The 17,022-nt window shown below is 44.0% G+C and overlaps 2 protein-coding genes and 1 long non-coding RNA gene across 3 annotated transcripts in view; 2 read left to right on the forward strand and 1 right to left on the reverse strand.

The window, feature by feature from the left end:
* The window catches only part of LOC143788124 (40-kDa huntingtin-associated protein-like), a 56,342-nt gene that overhangs the window by 9,877 nt on the left and 29,443 nt on the right, over positions 1–17,022 (reverse strand). Inside the window, exon 10 of the mRNA XM_077277521.1 lies at positions 7,893–7,939. Coding sequence (XP_077133636.1) covers positions 7,893–7,939 — 47 coding nt within the window. The remainder of the gene's footprint in view (positions 1–7,892; positions 7,940–17,022) is intronic.
* LOC143788763 (uncharacterized) lies at positions 317–2,818 on the forward strand. Its single transcript, XR_013218729.1, has 3 exons — positions 317–717; positions 2,058–2,124; positions 2,197–2,818. It is a non-coding gene; the product is annotated as an uncharacterized LOC143788763 (long non-coding RNA).
* Positions 3,448–5,576, forward strand: LOC143788762 (uncharacterized). Its single transcript, XM_077278633.1, has 2 exons — positions 3,448–3,773; positions 3,885–5,576. The coding sequence occupies exons 1-2, from the start codon at positions 3,679–3,681 to the stop codon at positions 4,867–4,869; spliced, it is 1,080 nt and encodes a 359-aa protein (XP_077134748.1). The 5' UTR covers positions 3,448–3,678; the 3' UTR covers positions 4,870–5,576.

Below are 17,022 nucleotides of genomic sequence, written 5' to 3' on the forward strand. Positions count from 1 at the left end.
CACGATGGATGAAACGGAAGGCCATCCATCACAATCCATCGCTAAGGCTACTTTCACACTAGCGTTAACTGCATTACGTTTCAAAACGTCTTTTTTCAGAAAAAACGCATCCAGCAAAACTTTTTGCTGGATGCGTTTTTTTCCCATAGACTTGTATTGGCGACGTATGGCGACGGATTGGCATACGTCGTGTACGTTTTACGACGGATGCGTCGAAATTTGGCGACACGTCGTCTCAAAAAAACGTAGATTGTAACGTTTTTTGTCTCCGCCTAAAAAACGTGTCGCGACGCATCCTGCGGCATACGTCGTTGGCTGCAATGGAAGCCTATGAGCGACGGATGCGTCGGGACACGTCGTACGACGCAATACAGCGCTGCAATACGTTTTTTTTACACTGAGCATGCTCAGAAGCTGGATTTTGTTGCCAATTGGCCAGACACCCCCAAATCTATATAAACCTGGCCTGGGCCTTCAACCCCACATATGCCTGCAAGACCCAGAGAGGAGAAGACTGCCAGCAAGACCCCAGCCACAAGACCCCAGCCTGACACAGGAGCCAGCCACTGGAAGGAGCCAGCCACAGGAAGGAGCCAGCCACAGGACTCCAGCCATAAGACCTCAGCCACAAGACCACAGCCTGACACAGGAGCCAGCCACAGGAAGGAGCCAGCCACGGGACTCCAGCCACAAGACTCCAGCCACCATAGAGCCAGTGTGAGTATTGCAATTTTTGTGTGCATCTGTGTGCCTGTGCATTTGTGTGTGTATATGAGGTACTGACTACTGAAAGAGCTTAAAACCTGAAGAGAACCTGAGGCCTGCCATCGTCCTGCACCAGCCAGTGCCATGCTAGAGTCCAGATCCACCATGATGCCAGCCACTGTGAAGACCTGCAGCTTCAGCCAAAGGATTGTCAGCCTTTTGTATGTGTGTGTGTGTATGCGTCTTCTGATTGGGTTCACCTTTCTGCCTTTGTTGTACATATGTGTATTTGCCTAAAGCTATGTGCGTGCATGTGTGTATTTTTGTACGGCTGTGTGCTTTTGTATCATGTGCCTGCACCATATTATGCCTTTGCCAATTTTATGCCTGTTCATGTGGGAGGGTATGTGTCCATGTGCAGGATTGCATCAGGGTGTGGTCAGGATTTTCCATCAGTATTTGTACGCCAAAACTAGGAGTGGGTGATAAAAGCAAAAGTGTGCCTGTTTTCGTGTTATACTTTACCTAATTTTTACACTCCTGGTTTTGGCTTACAAATACTGATGGAAAATCCTGACCAAATTCTGATGCGATCCGGAATGTGGACACATACCATGCATGTTTGTGTGCGTCTTGTTGATTGCATGTGCATTTGTCCATGCTGTAATTGGTTATTTGCCTTTTTCTGATGTATTGACTGTATAGTGGTCTGTGCAGCATGTGGTTTTATTTTTTTTTTTTTTTAAATCTGATGTGTTTTTTAAAAAAGTCTAGCGGTCTGCAGCTTGTGGTTTGAATGTGAGTGTGGGTTTTTTCTATTTAATAAAAGTGTTGATTTTTTTTAAATTACAGTTATAACCATTTGCAGTTGAAGTACTTGTATTTAAAATAAAGAGCATGTCAGCTCCTAATTGTGATTTAAAAAAAAAAAAAAGTGAAAAAAAAATTATAATAAAATGTTTATTAAAAAAATGTCCGTAGTATTATTTCATAAAGGTAAATTTAAAACTGGTGTATGTACCAATGGTTACACATGCAATACAGGGTTGGTTGAGGGCTAATTTTTTTAATAAAGGTTAACCTGTAAATTTTTTTTTTTTTTTTTTTGGGGGGGGGGGGGAGGTTATTTTTTTCACATAAAATGTGTCAAATATATTTTTTCTTGGTGTTAAAATTAAAAAAAATTATTTTATGGGACATGGAAATGAATGGTATAACGTGCCACTTTTTGGGGGGGTTTTGGTGTTCACCTGTATGAACATTTCTGACATCATTTTAGTAGGGTGTTTATCATTGAGCATTACCTAGTTCAGGGGGTGGTCTAACTATAGATCCATTATACATATTAACAGATAAACCAGGACCGCTGCCCACCAGGACACAGCCGCTGCCCACCAGGACACAGCTAAAGTGCTAGAAGTAAGTTTTGAAGACCCTAAATCTGCTACTTCAATGTGTAGAGCAGATTGCAAGTGTCTTTTTAACTTACAGATACACCAGGACCACAGCCGCAGCAAGCCGCCTCTAGTCCCAACCAGGACCACAGTCGCAGCAAGCCGCCTCTAGTCCCAACCAACCAGGACCACAGCCACCAATCTTTTCAAGTAAGTTTTGAAGACCCCAAATCTGCTACTTCAATGTGTAGAGCAGATTGCAAGTGTCTTTTTAACTTACAGATACACCAGGACCACAGCCGCAGCAAGCCGCCTCTAGTCCCAACCAGGACCACAGTCGCAGCAAGCCGCCTCTAGTCCCAACCAACCAGGACCACAGCCACCAATCTTTTCAAGTAAGTTTTGAAGACCCCAAATCTGCTACTTCAATGTGTAGAGCAGATTGCAAGTGTCTTTTTAACTTACAGATACACCAGGACCACAGCCGCAGCAAGCCGCCTCTAGTCCCAACCAGGACCACAGTCGCAGCAAGCCGCCTCTAGTCCCAACCAACCAGGACCACAGCCACCAATCTTTTCAAGTAAGTTTTGAAGACCCCAAATCTGCTACTTCAATGTGTAGAGCAGATTGCAAGTGTCTTTTTAACTTACAGATACACCAGGGCCGCAGCAAGCTTGAGCAACAATGTCCTCTTCTGACAGCCCTCCTCCACAGCAACAGCGTGTATCGGTAAGTTAACACAAAACTTTTTTTTTTTTTTTTTAAATTTCTTTAAATTACATTTTTATGGATAACTACATGCATAAATTATGTTTCAACAGGAAGCTGAATCAGATGAGGAGCTGTCAGAAGGGGGCGAGACGGGTGGAGAGATGCAAGTGGAGGAGGAACCAAGTGTAAGTAGTGGGGAAACAGTTTTTTCGCACATCACACTGCACCATACACAAAACAGATTTTCATACATAACTAAACACAGAAAATATATGCCTACATTACTGAGAATTTGTTTCCTTTATTTCAGGCTGCTGCTGCTGCTGCTCCTGCTGCTGCCGCTGAAGGTTCTCCCAGACAATCCCAGAGTCGGCGGACTCGTCGCCGCGGTCGGCTATCAGTGAGTTTTTTTTTTTTGGGGAGGGGTATTCTATTGGTACTTTAGTGTTTCAGTGTACTAATTTGTTTGTTTTCCTTTTTTTTTTTTTTGGCACAGGCTTCACAGCGTGCTCCCGCAGAAGAGGATGATGATGATGACGACATTGATATCGAGAATCTCATCGAGGAGGTTCGCGAGCGGGAGCCGCTGTGGAACATGGCTGACCGCAGGCATGCTGATACCGGTGTCACCCGTCGGCTCTGGGACGAAGTGTGTCGCAACCTGTTTCCAAGGCGGGAGAGCCTTCATCCTCAGCAGCTGAGCAAACTAGGTAAGTATTCACTTTCCAGTGATGTTTTGAGCTGACTGTAATGTATTGCATTTACCAATTTTTGTTTTTTTCTTTTGATTCTTGTCTTCACAGTTGGAAAGGTTAGGAAGCGGTGGCGGTCACTGAGGGATCGCTTTAAGAGGGAATTCAACGAGGAGATGCAGGCCCCGAGTGGCTCTGCAGGAAGGAAGAGGAGCAAATATAAATATGGCCAGGCCCTCTCCTTCCTGAGGCGAACCATGCTGAGCAGAGTGTAAGTATTCTACAGCCCACTAATAACCATGTTAACCTGTCTACTTAGTTTGCTTTCAGTCAGGGCTTTTTCATTCCAATGTATTAATTCCTTTTGTTTTTTCTTTCACAGCACCTTCTCCAGCCACCGGGCGCCTGCATCTTCCTCTGCGCCCTCTGGAGCGATCCCTCCTGAGTCCGCCACTGAGGGCCACGTCGGTAGGCCCCACACCTCTGTCCCCTCCTCTGACCCCTCCTCTGACCCCTCTGTCCCCTCCACTTCATCCGTCCCAAGCAGTGGAGCATTATTGCAGCCTTCATTGCTCGCATCTGATGCTGAACAGTTAGCGTTTCCTTTACCCCACCCCTCTGATCCTGCCACCTCGACACCACCATTAGGTTCGTGGCGGCAGCGACAGAGGGGTCAGGAAAAGAGCTATGCTCCTGAGTTCTTGCACCTGAATGCATCCTTCCAAGGCTCTTTCAAAATTTTGGGAGAGCAAGTGACTGCTGGTTTCAACATGGTGCAATCACGCATCAGTGAAACAAGCCGTGAAACCAGCAGTCGCTTGGATAGGCTGCATTCAGCTGTAAGTCCCGATCCGGCCAATATTTTTTTTAACTCCATGCTCAGGACCATGGAGAAACTATCTTTTGAGCAACAGATGCGGGTAATGAATACCTGCCATAATGCTCTACTGCAGGCCGTTAACGAGTCTACCCACACACCTCGCCACACCTCCACTCCAATTCCACACCATACCCCCCATTACCAAACCCAGCCCCAATACCCACACCAGCACCATTACCAAACCCAGCCCCAATCCCCACACCAGCACCATTACCAAACCCAGTCCCACTACCCTACCCAGTCACAATACCCAACCCAGTCCCCACAACAATCCCGGCCCCCAGACCAAATTACTTCCCCAATGTTTTCCTTACTGAACTTTTCTCTTCCACCTACCCCAACACCACCCCCCTCTGGTCAGCCTCTTGGTTTACCCCCCCCTTCCACTGCACCCCAAACAAGTAGGGTTTCCCCACCTATCGACGTGGTCCAACCTTCCTGCCCCTCCTCCTCTCATATCTCCACCCAACAGTTTCAAGATTTGTAAATACGATGTTTAGTTTTTTTTTGCAAAATCTTCCAAAAACAAATTTGATATTAAAAAAAATTTTTTTTTTTTTTTTTTTTTTTGCCAACAAAAAATAAGAGTTAAAATAAAATTCTGAATATAAAATTCTACTCTGTGTGTGTGTCTGGATTTATTAAGGTAATATAATAAAAAAGGTTTTAATAAAAACAAACACCGAACATTTTAAAGGTATAACAAAACGGTTTTACTAGCAAGAAAACCATGCTTTTTGGCCCTTTTTTTTTTTTTTTTTTTTGGGCAGAAACACATTTTTTACATAAACAAAACACATGGGAACCTGGTTACACAATCATGTCTTGCCACGGGATCCGCCCGACAGGTGAGACAAAATAATCGGCAAACTGGTCCCTCATCCTTGTAACTGAACTTGTAGAGCGAACCGAGCTGCTGCGGTAGTCCCACAAGGTGGTCTCCAACTCTTCATCATCCAAGGAAACGGGCTCCTTTGAAAGGACAAAGTTGTGGAGCACCACACAGGCTTTAACGACCTCGTCTATAGTTGTTGTTTTCAACTTGATAGCCGTCAGCAGAACTCGCCACTTCGCCGTCAATATGCCAAAGGAACACTCCACGACTCTTCGTGCTCTAGTAAGCCGGTAATTAAAGACCCGCTTGGTATGGTTTAAGTTCCGGCTACTGTACGGTTTCAGTAGGTGCGGCGACAGTTGAAAGGCTTTATCACCTACAAAAACATATTCCAGGGCTGGGTCATTGGTTCCTGGCAGTGGTCTGGCTGGCGGTAAATCGTAGCTCTCTCCATAAAGGCAACGACCCATCGGAGAGTTTTTAAGAACTTGTGAATCGTTGGACCGTCCATAAGCTCCGATGTCCACGGCAAGGAACCTGCAGTTGGCATCTGCAATAGCCATAAGGACGATGGAGAAATACTTCTTATAATTATAATACTCCGATCCTGTTCCTGCCGGTTTCGCAATCCTTATATGTTTCCCGTCAACTGCACCCACACAATTAGGGAAATTGCAAATTTGCTGAAACTCTTCAGCACTTCGCAACCAGATTTCCATGGATGGTTGGGGGATATACTCTGGTTGCAAAGTGGTCCAAACAGCCCGACATGTGTCCTTCACTATTCCAGAGATAGTTGAAATGCCCAGCCTGAACTGATAATGGAGCGAAGTCATAGATTCACCCGTAGCTAGGAAACTTTAAAAAAAAAAAAAAAAAAAAAAAAAAAACACGTTAGAAAAAATTGCACAGACCAACAAGTTTTAATATGGCACTGTTAATTTTTTTTTTAAGGACGGGACACCCAATAAAACCAGCATGAAACCGGTGTAAAAAAACAGTGGAATGTCCGCCAAGAAAACCCAAATTACATGCTGCAGAAAATAGTGCGCAATATGTCAGCGCAGTATTGTCTGCAGCATGTAATATAACATTAAAAATGACCAATGACAGAAAAAAAACAGTTGCATGTCATCAAACCCAAAAACCAAAAAAAAAAAAAAAAAACTGCAGAAAATGCAACGCAATATTTCAGCGCAGTATTTTCTGCAGTCTGTTAACATTCAATATCAGCAATGACATTTAAATAAAGCAGTTGAATGTCCGCCAAGAAAACCAAAACTACATGCTGCAGAAAATAGTGCGCAATATGCCAGCGCAGTATTTTCTGCAGCATGTAATATAACATTCAATATCAGCAATGAAATAAAAAAAAGAGGCTTACCGCAGGGTCACCATCAGCCGCTCCGCCGGTGTGATGGCAAGCCTCATCCTTGTGTCCTGTCTTCGGATGACATCCTCCAGTTCTTGAAGCAAAAAATCGAAATGTTCAATCCTCATCCGCACGTAGTTGTGGAATTTGTGTGGATTGTGCCGCAACTCCAGGTACAGAGTGGACTGGACACCCCGGGTCATCCGTAGCTCATTAATCGGATGAATCCACAGTCGCCTCCGTCTCCGTTGCTGCAGAAGCATCTGACGCCTTTCCGCTGCCGCCTCCTTCTCCCGCACTATGATATCCAGGCGATTTGTCTCAAAGATAACGTCGGTAACCAAACTAGCAATCCTCCCAAGAACACCTTCCATCGCTGCCACAAAACTAAAACCCACAAAGATGGGCTGTAAAAACAGTACTATATAGTTTTTCAAATTTTCCAGTAGCCAATCAAATTTTGGGAGCCTCCCCTTTTAAAAACGGATCCGTCGGAAAAACGGATGCAACGGATGGTAAAACGTATGCAACGTATATAACGCATCCAGTATTTTCGACGGAAACGTTTAGCGGATTTGCGACGGATTCGTCGAAATGCTGGATGCGTGGCATACGTTTGTCACCGTTTTTCACTTTTTTGACGCATCCGTTTTTTCGGCAAAAAAACGGATTTGCGACGTAATGCAGTTAACGCTAGTGTGAAACTAGCCTAATACAAGCCTATGAGAAAAAACAGGATCCAGCAGAAAAATTTGCAGGATCCTGTTTTTTCAAAAATTCAAGGATTTCGATGGGAGCTCAAAGATGGAAGTATGAAAGAGGCCTAAGGCCTCTTTCAAACATCAGTTTTTTAGAATCAGTCAAAGTGTTGAAATGATGGATCCTGAGCAGATTGTAAAAAACTGATGCACTGGATCTATTTTTTGGGACGGATCCGTTGAAGCAGCTGCTGCCGGAATTTAAAGGAAGAAAATTCTGGAGAGACAGAGAGATTTTTTTCCCTGAATGGAAAAATGGGTTAAATTACAGGAATTAGAAATTCTTTCAGGCATGCTCAGTTTCAAAAAACGGAATCCGTCGCTGTCCGTCAAAAGATGGAATGCAGTGACGGATTCCGTTTTTCACAGAATCCAATGTGCAGGTGATCAATGACGCCCCAGACTTATTGCCGACATTTCGGAGAGGCGATCCTGTTCATCCTTGTGAATGGGCTTCTCTCCGTACAGTGTGACTGGATTCCTGCACATTCCCAGACCAGCCCTTACATCACACAGACACTTCACATCACAGAATTCATACTTACCACAACGGACTGTAGCAATAAGAACACCTCCTCCGTCAGATAATTCACTGCGGGAAACAAAACAGAAATGAAATAAAGCCGATCGTGTTCTGTCAGCGAGGAGTGAGTCAGACATTACTCGGGGATGAGACTACTGGGGATTCATGGCTGTCACTGCCGCGTGTTTATAGATCCACAAATACTTCGCACAAGAAACGAAAACGCAAACTACACCCCAAAGAGCCACAAGAGCGTCTGGCTCTCATTGTTCTGTCACTCCATACCTCAGTGATGACACAGAAAGCCGGAAGTTCCAACCCCATAATTACAAGGACATTACCAGCTAAGAATGGAACCACTAATCTTACAGCAATACTTCCTCCGGCATGGTTCTAATCATCTCATTGTTAGCTAAAGGCGCCTTCTATAAGGGGAATGTGTCAGCAGGTTTTGGCTACGTAAGCTGAGAGCAGCATTGTGTAGGGGCAGAGACCCTGATTCCAGCGATATATCACTTACTGGGTGCAGTTTTGATACAATCCGTTTTCTCTGGTGCAGATCTAGCAGTCATCTAAAGGTTGTGCTCTGTATAACCCCACCCACACCACTGATTGGAAGCTGTGTACTGTGCATAGGCAGAAAGATGCCAATCAGTGGTGGGGGTGGGGTTATACAGAGCAGGAGGACTACATGACATAAGACAACTAGTCGTGTAGCGATAATCTCCTGCTTATAAAACCCTGACTTTGTTGAACTGCAACAAGCAGCACAGTAAGTGACACATCCATGGAATCAGGGTCTCTACACCAAGCTGTTCTCAGATTAAATCGCAAAACCCTCCTGACAGATTACCTTTAATGGAATGGTAAATTCAGACCAAGACTAAGGGCTCGTGCACATGGCCAATTTTCTCAGACGAGTGCCACCTGTGGTTTTCATGGTTAGCAGTCTTACCTATGATATTCTAGGATATTCTTTCTTTCTTTTCTTTATATAAATCTAGTCTTGTTAGCCAACTGGGCGTGGTCATCAACAATCTCACAGAAGAGATGATTCACAAGACTAGATTTATGTACAGAGAACAGGGGCCATATCTCAGGAGCACACCGAGGGCTCATACTCATCTACATTTAAAATGGACAAGTGAAATCCAATAAAAAAAATCGGATTGCGCTCTGCCTAATGTTAATGATTCGGTGTTCATCTGCAATTTTTTTCTCAACTTGGAGGGGAGAGAGGAAAAACAAATCGCAGCATGCTGCGAGTGGCTGCATACATCGGACAAGACTCACCAACGCAAGTCAATAGGTGCGAGAAAAAAATCGCTCGGCAGACGGACTATGCGTGTGCCTGTCCAATTTTTACGCACCTATCTCATAGGAAACCCAACATTTCATCAGCCAAGTACAGTAAATTCACAGTGTGACCCATCAGAATAGGGTAGAATAGATATATACATAGAATTGACAGATAAAAGGATGTCAGTGACATATATAATTGGAGCAGTGTGTGCAGCTTAATACACATGTATTTAGTTAAAAAATAAAGAAAAAGAAAAAAGTGGTGTGGAGTCTCCTATTTTTTCTTAACCAGCTGAGGGAAAGTCGGCTGGGGGCTGACATTTATAGTCTGGGAAGGGGGTAATAAACATGGTGCTTCCCATGCTATTAATATCAGCTCACAGCTGTCTACTTAGCCTTTACTGGTTATTGGCAAGGGGTGATCCTTGAAAATGCTCACGATTGCAGTGTTGACATCATTAAGGTGACCGGAATTTATCAGCTATGAACGGTGACCTTACTCACGTCAGCGCTAGGCACTGCAGGAGCGTAATCACACTCCTGTGTTAGTATGTTCCAGCTGGCTTGCTGAGCGGAACACAATGTTGAATCATGCCACCGCTCAAAAAAAACATCCGGATGTAGCAGAGCCAGAGTTCTTCTTGGGAAAACATCACATAGGGATTATCTGCAGACAGGGGAGGAATAAGGTGGTTTATTATTTTTTATTTTTACATTAATGGGTAAAAGAGGGTTGATGAGTTTTTATTTAAATTTAAGGACTCTGTGTGTTTCTTTCAATTAAAGGACCTTACTAGATTTGTGTCTTTATTAAATTTGACCATGGGGTTAATAATGGTGGCGTCTTATAGACGCCTCTCCATTGCTAACCGCTGGGCTTGATATCAGCTGACATTACAAAGCTGACATCAACCCCTATACTATTACTACACTTGCTACAGCACCAGGGCAAGTGAGAAGGGCGGAGGCTAAGTGCCAGGATTGGCGTATCTAATGGATGAGGGCTAATGTTCTTAGTCTGGAAAGGGGCCAATATCCATGACCCCTTCCTAGGCTATTAATATCAGCCCGCAGCAGTAAAGGCAAAGTACACAGCTGTGAGCTCATATTGATAACCTGGGAAGATTCATGTTTATTATCCCCTTCCCAGACTACAAATAACAGCCCTCAGCTGTCGGCTTTCCCTCAGTTTGTTAGAAAAAATAGGGGGACACCACACCATTGTTTATTTTTACTTATTTAATTATTAGCTAAATACATGCTCAGTAAGCTACACACACACTGCACTAATTATGTATCTCAATGACATTATCTATCATCTATCTACATCTAAGATTGTTTTATTACTTAGTAAACAAGCTTGAAATAACAGAGTATTACAGAATGTACACTACCGTTCCAAAGTTTAGAGTCACTTAAATTTCCTTATATTTTTAAAGAAAAGCACAGTTTTTTCCAATGAAGTCAATATTAAATGATTCAGAAATACACTCTAAACATTGTTAATGTTGTAAATGACTATTCTAGCTGCAAACGTCTGGTTTGTAATGCAATATCTTCATAGGTGTATAGAGGCCCATTTCCAACAACCATCATTCCAGTGTTCTTATGGCACTTTGTGTTTGCTAACTGTGTAAGAAGGCTAATGGATGGTTAGAATACCCTTGAAAACCCTTCTGCAAGTATGTTAGCACAGGTGAAAACAGTTTGGCTGATTAGAGAACATATAAACCTGATCTTCCTTTGAGCTAGTTGAGAATCTGGAGCATTACATTTGTTGGTTCAATTAAACTCTCAAAATGGCCAGAAAAAAAGAACTTTCATGTGAAACTCGACAGTCTATTCTTGTTCTTAGAACTGAAGGCTATTCCATGTGAGAAATTGCCAAGAAACTGAAGATTTCCTACAACGGTGTGTACTACTCCATTCAGAGGAGAGCACAAACAGGCTCTAACCAGAGTAGAAAGAGAAGTGGGAGACCCCGCTGCACAACTGAGCAACAAGACAAGTACATTAGAGTCTGTAGTTTGAGAAATTGACACCTCACAGGTCCTCAACTGGCAGCTTCATTAACCCCTTAGTGACAGAGCCAATTTGGTACTTAATGACCGAGCCAATTTTTACAATTCTGACCAGTGTCACTTTATGAGGTTATAACTCTGGAACGCTTTATCGGATCCCGCTGATTCTGAGATTGTTTTTTCGTGACATGTTGTACTTCAAGTTAGTGGTAACATTTCTTCGATATTACTTGCGATTATTTATGAAAAAAATGGAAATATGGCGAAAATTTTTAAAATTTTGCAATTTTCAAACTTTGTATTTTTATGCCCTTAAATCAGAGAGATATGTCACAAAAAATAGTTAATAAATAACATTTCTCACATGTCTACTTTACATCAGCACAATTTTGGAAACAATTTTTTTTTTTGTTAGGGAGTTATAAGGGTTAAAAGTTGACCAGCAATTTCTCATTTTTACAACACCATGTTTTTTTTAGGGACCACATCACCTTTGAAGTGATTTTGAGGGGTCTATATGATAGAAAATAACCAAGTGTGACACCATTCTAAAAACTGCACCCCTCAAGCTGCTCAAAACCACATTCAAGAAGTTTATTAACCCTTTACGTACTTCACAGGAACTAAAACAATGTGGAAGAAAAAAATGAACATTTAACTTTTTTTTGCAAACATTTTACTTCAGAACCATTTTTTTTAATTTTCACAAGTGTAAAAACAGAAATTTAACCACAAAAGTTGTTGTGCAATTTCTCCTGAGTACGTCGATACCCCATATGTGGAGGTAAACCACTGTTTGGGCGCACCGCAGAGCTTGGAAGTGAAGGAGCACCATTTGACTTTTTCAATGCAGAATTGGCTGGAATTGAGATCGGATGCCATGTCGCGTTTGGAGAGTCCCTGATGTGCCTAAACAGTGGAAAACCCCACAAGTGATACCATTTTGGAAACTAGACCCCTTAAGGAACTTATCTAGATGTGTGGTGAGCACTTTAAACCCCCAGGTGCTTCACAGAAGTTTATAACGTAGAGCCGTGAAAATAAAAAAAATCGCATTTTTTCTACAAAAATGATCTTTTTGCCTCCAAATTTTTATTTTACCAAGGGTAACAGGAGAAAATGGACCCCAGAAGCTGTTGTACAATTTGTCTTGAGTACGCCGACACCCCATATGTGGGGGTACACCACTGTTTGGGCGCATGGCTGAGCTCGGAAGCAAAGGAGCGCCATTTGACTTTTCAATGCAAAATTGACTGGAATTGAGATCGGACGCCATGTCGCGTTTGGAGAGCCCCTGATGTGCCTAAACAGTAGAAACCCCCCAAAAGTGACCCCATTTTGGAAACTAGACCCCCCATGGAACTTATCTAGATGTGTAGTGAGAACTTTGAATGCCCAAGTGCATCACAGAAGTTTATAATGCAGAGTCGTGAAAATAAAAAATATATATTTTTTAACAATAAAGATTTTTTAGCCCCCAAGTTTTTATTTTCACAAGGGTAACAAGAGAAATTGGACCCCAAAAGTTGTTGTCCAATTTGTCCTGAGTATGCTGGTACCCCATATGTGGGGGTAAACCACTGTTTGGGCGCATGGCTGAGCTCGGAAGGGAAGGAGTGCCATTTTGGAATGCAAACTTTGATAGAATTGTCTGCGGGCGTTATGTTGCCTTTGCAGACCCCTAATGTACCTAAACAGTAGAAACCCCCAACAAGTGACCCCATTTTGGAAAATAGACCCCCCAAGGAACTTATCTAGATATGTGGTGAGAACTTTGAATGCCCAAGTGCTTCACAGAAGTTTATAATGCAGAGTAGTGAAAATAAAAAATATTTTTTTTCCCACAAAAAAGATTTTTTTAGCCCCCAAATTTTTATTTTCACAAGGGTAACAAGAGAAATTGGACCCCAAAAGTTGTTGTCCAATTTGTCCTGAGTATGCTGGTACCCCATATGTGGGGGTAAACCACTGTTTGGGCGCACGGCAGAGCTCGGAAGGGAAGGAGCGCCATTTTGGAATGCAGACTTTGATAGAATTGTCTGCGGGCGTTATGTTGCGTTTGCAGACCCCTAATGTACCTAAACAGTAGAAACCCCCACAAGTGACCAAATTTTGGAAACTAGACCCCCTAAGGAACTTATCTAGATATGTGGTGAGAACTTTGAAAGCTCAAGTGCTTCACAGAAATTTATAATGCAGAGTAGTGAAAATAAAAAAATATATTTTTTTCCAACAAAAAAGATTTTTAGCCCCCAAGTTTTTATTTTCACAAGGGTAACAGGAGAAATTGGACCCCAAAAGTTGTTGTCCAATTTATCCCAAGTACGCTGATGCCCCATATGTGGGGGTAAACCACTGTTTGGGCGCACGGCAGAGCTCAGAAGGGAGGGAGTACCATTTGACTTTTTTAGCGCAAAATTGGCTGTCATGTTTGGAGACCCCCTGATGTACCTAAACAGTGGAAACCCCCCAATTCTAACTCCAACCCTAACCCCAACACACCCCTAACCCTAATCTCAACCCGATCCATAATCCTAATCACAACCCTAACGATAATCACAACCCTAACCCCAAAACAGCCCTAATCTCAACCCTAACCATAACCCTAATCAAAACCCTAAATCCAACACACCCCTAACCCTAATCCCAACCCTAACCCTAATCCCAACCCTAATCCCAAACGTAACACTAATCCCAACCCTAATCCAAACCCTAACCCTAATCCCAACTCTAACCCTAACTTTAGCCCCAACCCTAACTTTAGCCCCAACCCTAACCATAACTTTAGCCCCCGTCGTCACAAAAAAAGTTCAATGTAACCTTTTTTTTGTACGTCGCGTCCGCCATTTCCGCGGATGCGTGGCCGTAACTCTGCCCCCTCCTCCCCAGGACATAGACTGGGCAGCGGATGCGTTGAAAAACTGCATCCGCTGCCCACGTTGTGCACAATTTTCACAACGTGCGTCGGTACATCGGGCCGACGCATTGCGACCGCCCCGTACCGACGCAAGTGTGAAAGAAGCCTAAGGCTACTTTCACACTAGCGTCGTACTCGGCCCATCGCAGTGTGTCGGGCCGACGTACCGACGCTAGCGTTGTAAGCGCCGCACAACAGGTGCAGCGGATGCTGTTTTTTCAACGCATCCGCTGCCCCATTGTGAGGTGCGGGGAGGCGGGGGCGGAGTTCCGGCCACGCATGCGCGGTCGGAAATGGCGGACACGTCGCACAAAAAAGTTACATGTAGTTTTTTTTGTGTCGACGGTCCGCCGAAGCACGACGCATCCGTCGCACGACGGATGCGACATGTGGCAATCCGTCGCAATGCGTCGCTAATGCAAGCCAATGGAGAAAAAACGCATCCTGCAAGCACTTTTGCAGGATGCGTTTTTTCTCCAACGACGCATTGCGACGGAAGCCAAAAAACGCTAGTGTGAAAGTAGCCTAACCCTAACCCTAGCCCTAACCCTAAATTTAGCCCCAACCCTAACCCTAACTCTAACCCTAACCCTAACCCTAACTCTAACCCTAACCCTAACTCTAACCCTAACCCTAACTCTAACCCTAACCCTAACCCTAACCCTAATTTTAGCCCCAACTTGTCTTCTCCTGCCGGCCAGCAGATGGCAGCAGATGGCGGGCACACTGCGCATGCGCCCGCCATGATGAAAAAGCCGGCTGGCAGGAGAAGACAGAAGAGGACCCAGGGACCCCGGGTGAGTATGATAGGGTCCCCGAATCCCCCTATTTCTCAGTCCTCTGATGTGCGATCACATCAGAGGACAGAGAAATAACTGATCGCTTTTTTTTTTTTTTTTTGCGGTCGCCGGTAAACTGTTAATTACCGGCGATCGCAAAGCAGGGGTTGGTGCAAACCGACCCCGATCATGTTCTTTGGGGTCTTGGCTACCCCCGGCAGCCGAGACCCCAAAGATCTTCCGGGTGCCGGGCGGCGGGCGCACTGCGCCCGCCATTTTTTCCCGGAAAAAAGATGGCGGCGCCCAGGGGGAGACACGAGGAGCACCGGGGGAGGTAGGTAAGTATTGGGGGGCTATTGGGGGCCATCGGGGACCACATTTCTCTGTCCTCCGATGTGCGATCACATCGGAGGACAGAGAAATTAAACGGCAAATCGCGTTTTTTTTTTTTTTTGTTGCGACCGCCGGTAAACGGTTAATTACCGGCGATCGCAACTCGGGGGTCGGTAAAAACCCCCCGAATCATGTTCTCTGGGGTCTCGGCTACCCTCGGCAACCGAGACCCCAGAGAAAATTCGACTCTGGGGGGCGCTATTCACTTTTTCCACAGCGCCGTTAATTAACGGCGCTGTGGATTAAGTACCCTTAGCGGCCGCCGTTAAAAGGCGTATCGGCGGTCGTTAAGGGGTTAAATAGTACACGCAAAACGCCAGTGTCAACGTCTACAGTGAAGAGGCGACTCCGGGATGCTGGCCTTCATGGCACAGTGGCAAAGAAAAAGCCATATCTGAGACTGGCTAATAAAAGGAAAAGATTAATATGGGCCAAAGAACACAGACATTGGACAAAGGAAGATTGGAAAAAAGTGTTATGGACAGACGAATCCAAGTTTGAGGTGTTTGGATCACACAGAAGAACATTTGTGAGATGCAGAACAACTGAAAAGATGCAGGAAGAGTGCCTGACGCCATCTGTCAAGCATGGTGGAGGTAATGTGATGGTCTGGGGTTGCTTTGGTGCTGGTAAAGTGGGAGACTTGTACAAGGGATTTTGAATAAGGGAGGTTATCACTCCATTTTGCAACGCCATGCCATACCCTGTGGCCAGCGCTTGATTGGAGCCAATTTCATCTTACAACAGGACAATGCCCCAAAGCACACCTCCAAATTATGGAAGGACTATTTGGGGAAGAAGCAGGCAGCTGGCATTCTATCTGTAGTGGAGTGGCCAGCGCAGTCACCAGATCTCAACCCCATTTAGCTGTTGTGGGAGCAGCTTGACCATATGGTAAGCAAAATGTTCCCATCAAGCCAAACCAACTTGTGGGAGGGGCTTCTGGAAACATGGGGTGACATTTCTCCAGATCACCTCAGCAAATTAACTGCTAGAATGCCAAAGGTCTGCAATGCTGTAATTGCTGCAAAGGGAGCATTCTTTGACGGAAGCCAAGTTTGAAGGAGAAATTTATTATTTCAAATAAAAATATTTTTTTCGAACCTGTCAGTGCCTGGACTAGATTTTCAATTCATTTGGCAACTCATTGGATTAATAAAAGTATGAGTTTTCATGGAAAACACAAATTTGTCAGGGTGACCCTAAACTTTGGAACCGTAGTGTATAAGCTGATGCTAAAATTGCATTGCATATGGATTACATATGGATGCTAGGTGAGAAAAATTGCATTGTGCTGGCATAACACTCAACCTACTTTTTGAGAACAACATTGGACCGATTCTATTTACACTGACGAGTTTGAGCCTTGATAGAAACACTAAAAAAGCAATGTCAGATTCAAGAGAACAGCAGAACTTACACCATGTAAAAAAACAACATATTTATCCCAAGTGACAGGTCATCCTTAATACAACTCCAAGTATTTCTGCTGGTTCACAGTGCTTTCTTAGCCTGCATGTCTGCTAATCGATGACAGGAGTGTAGATTTATTGATAGATAATGTGGGTATGTGGCTCTCTTTGTATGAGCAGGGATCATTTTGAAATGCTTTACTGGGGTCTAGTGTGCCCTTTGCTATCTCTGAATGTACAATATTACATCAAAGACCCTAAAAATATCCATAAACATTAGAAAGCGGTCAGTCTGGCAAACAACCATCTTTCCCAACAACCTCATACG

This window comes from Ranitomeya variabilis, chromosome 8, assembly GCF_051348905.1.
Source record: "Ranitomeya variabilis isolate aRanVar5 chromosome 8, aRanVar5.hap1, whole genome shotgun sequence".
NCBI classification, from domain to species: domain Eukaryota; kingdom Metazoa; phylum Chordata; class Amphibia; order Anura; family Dendrobatidae; genus Ranitomeya; species Ranitomeya variabilis.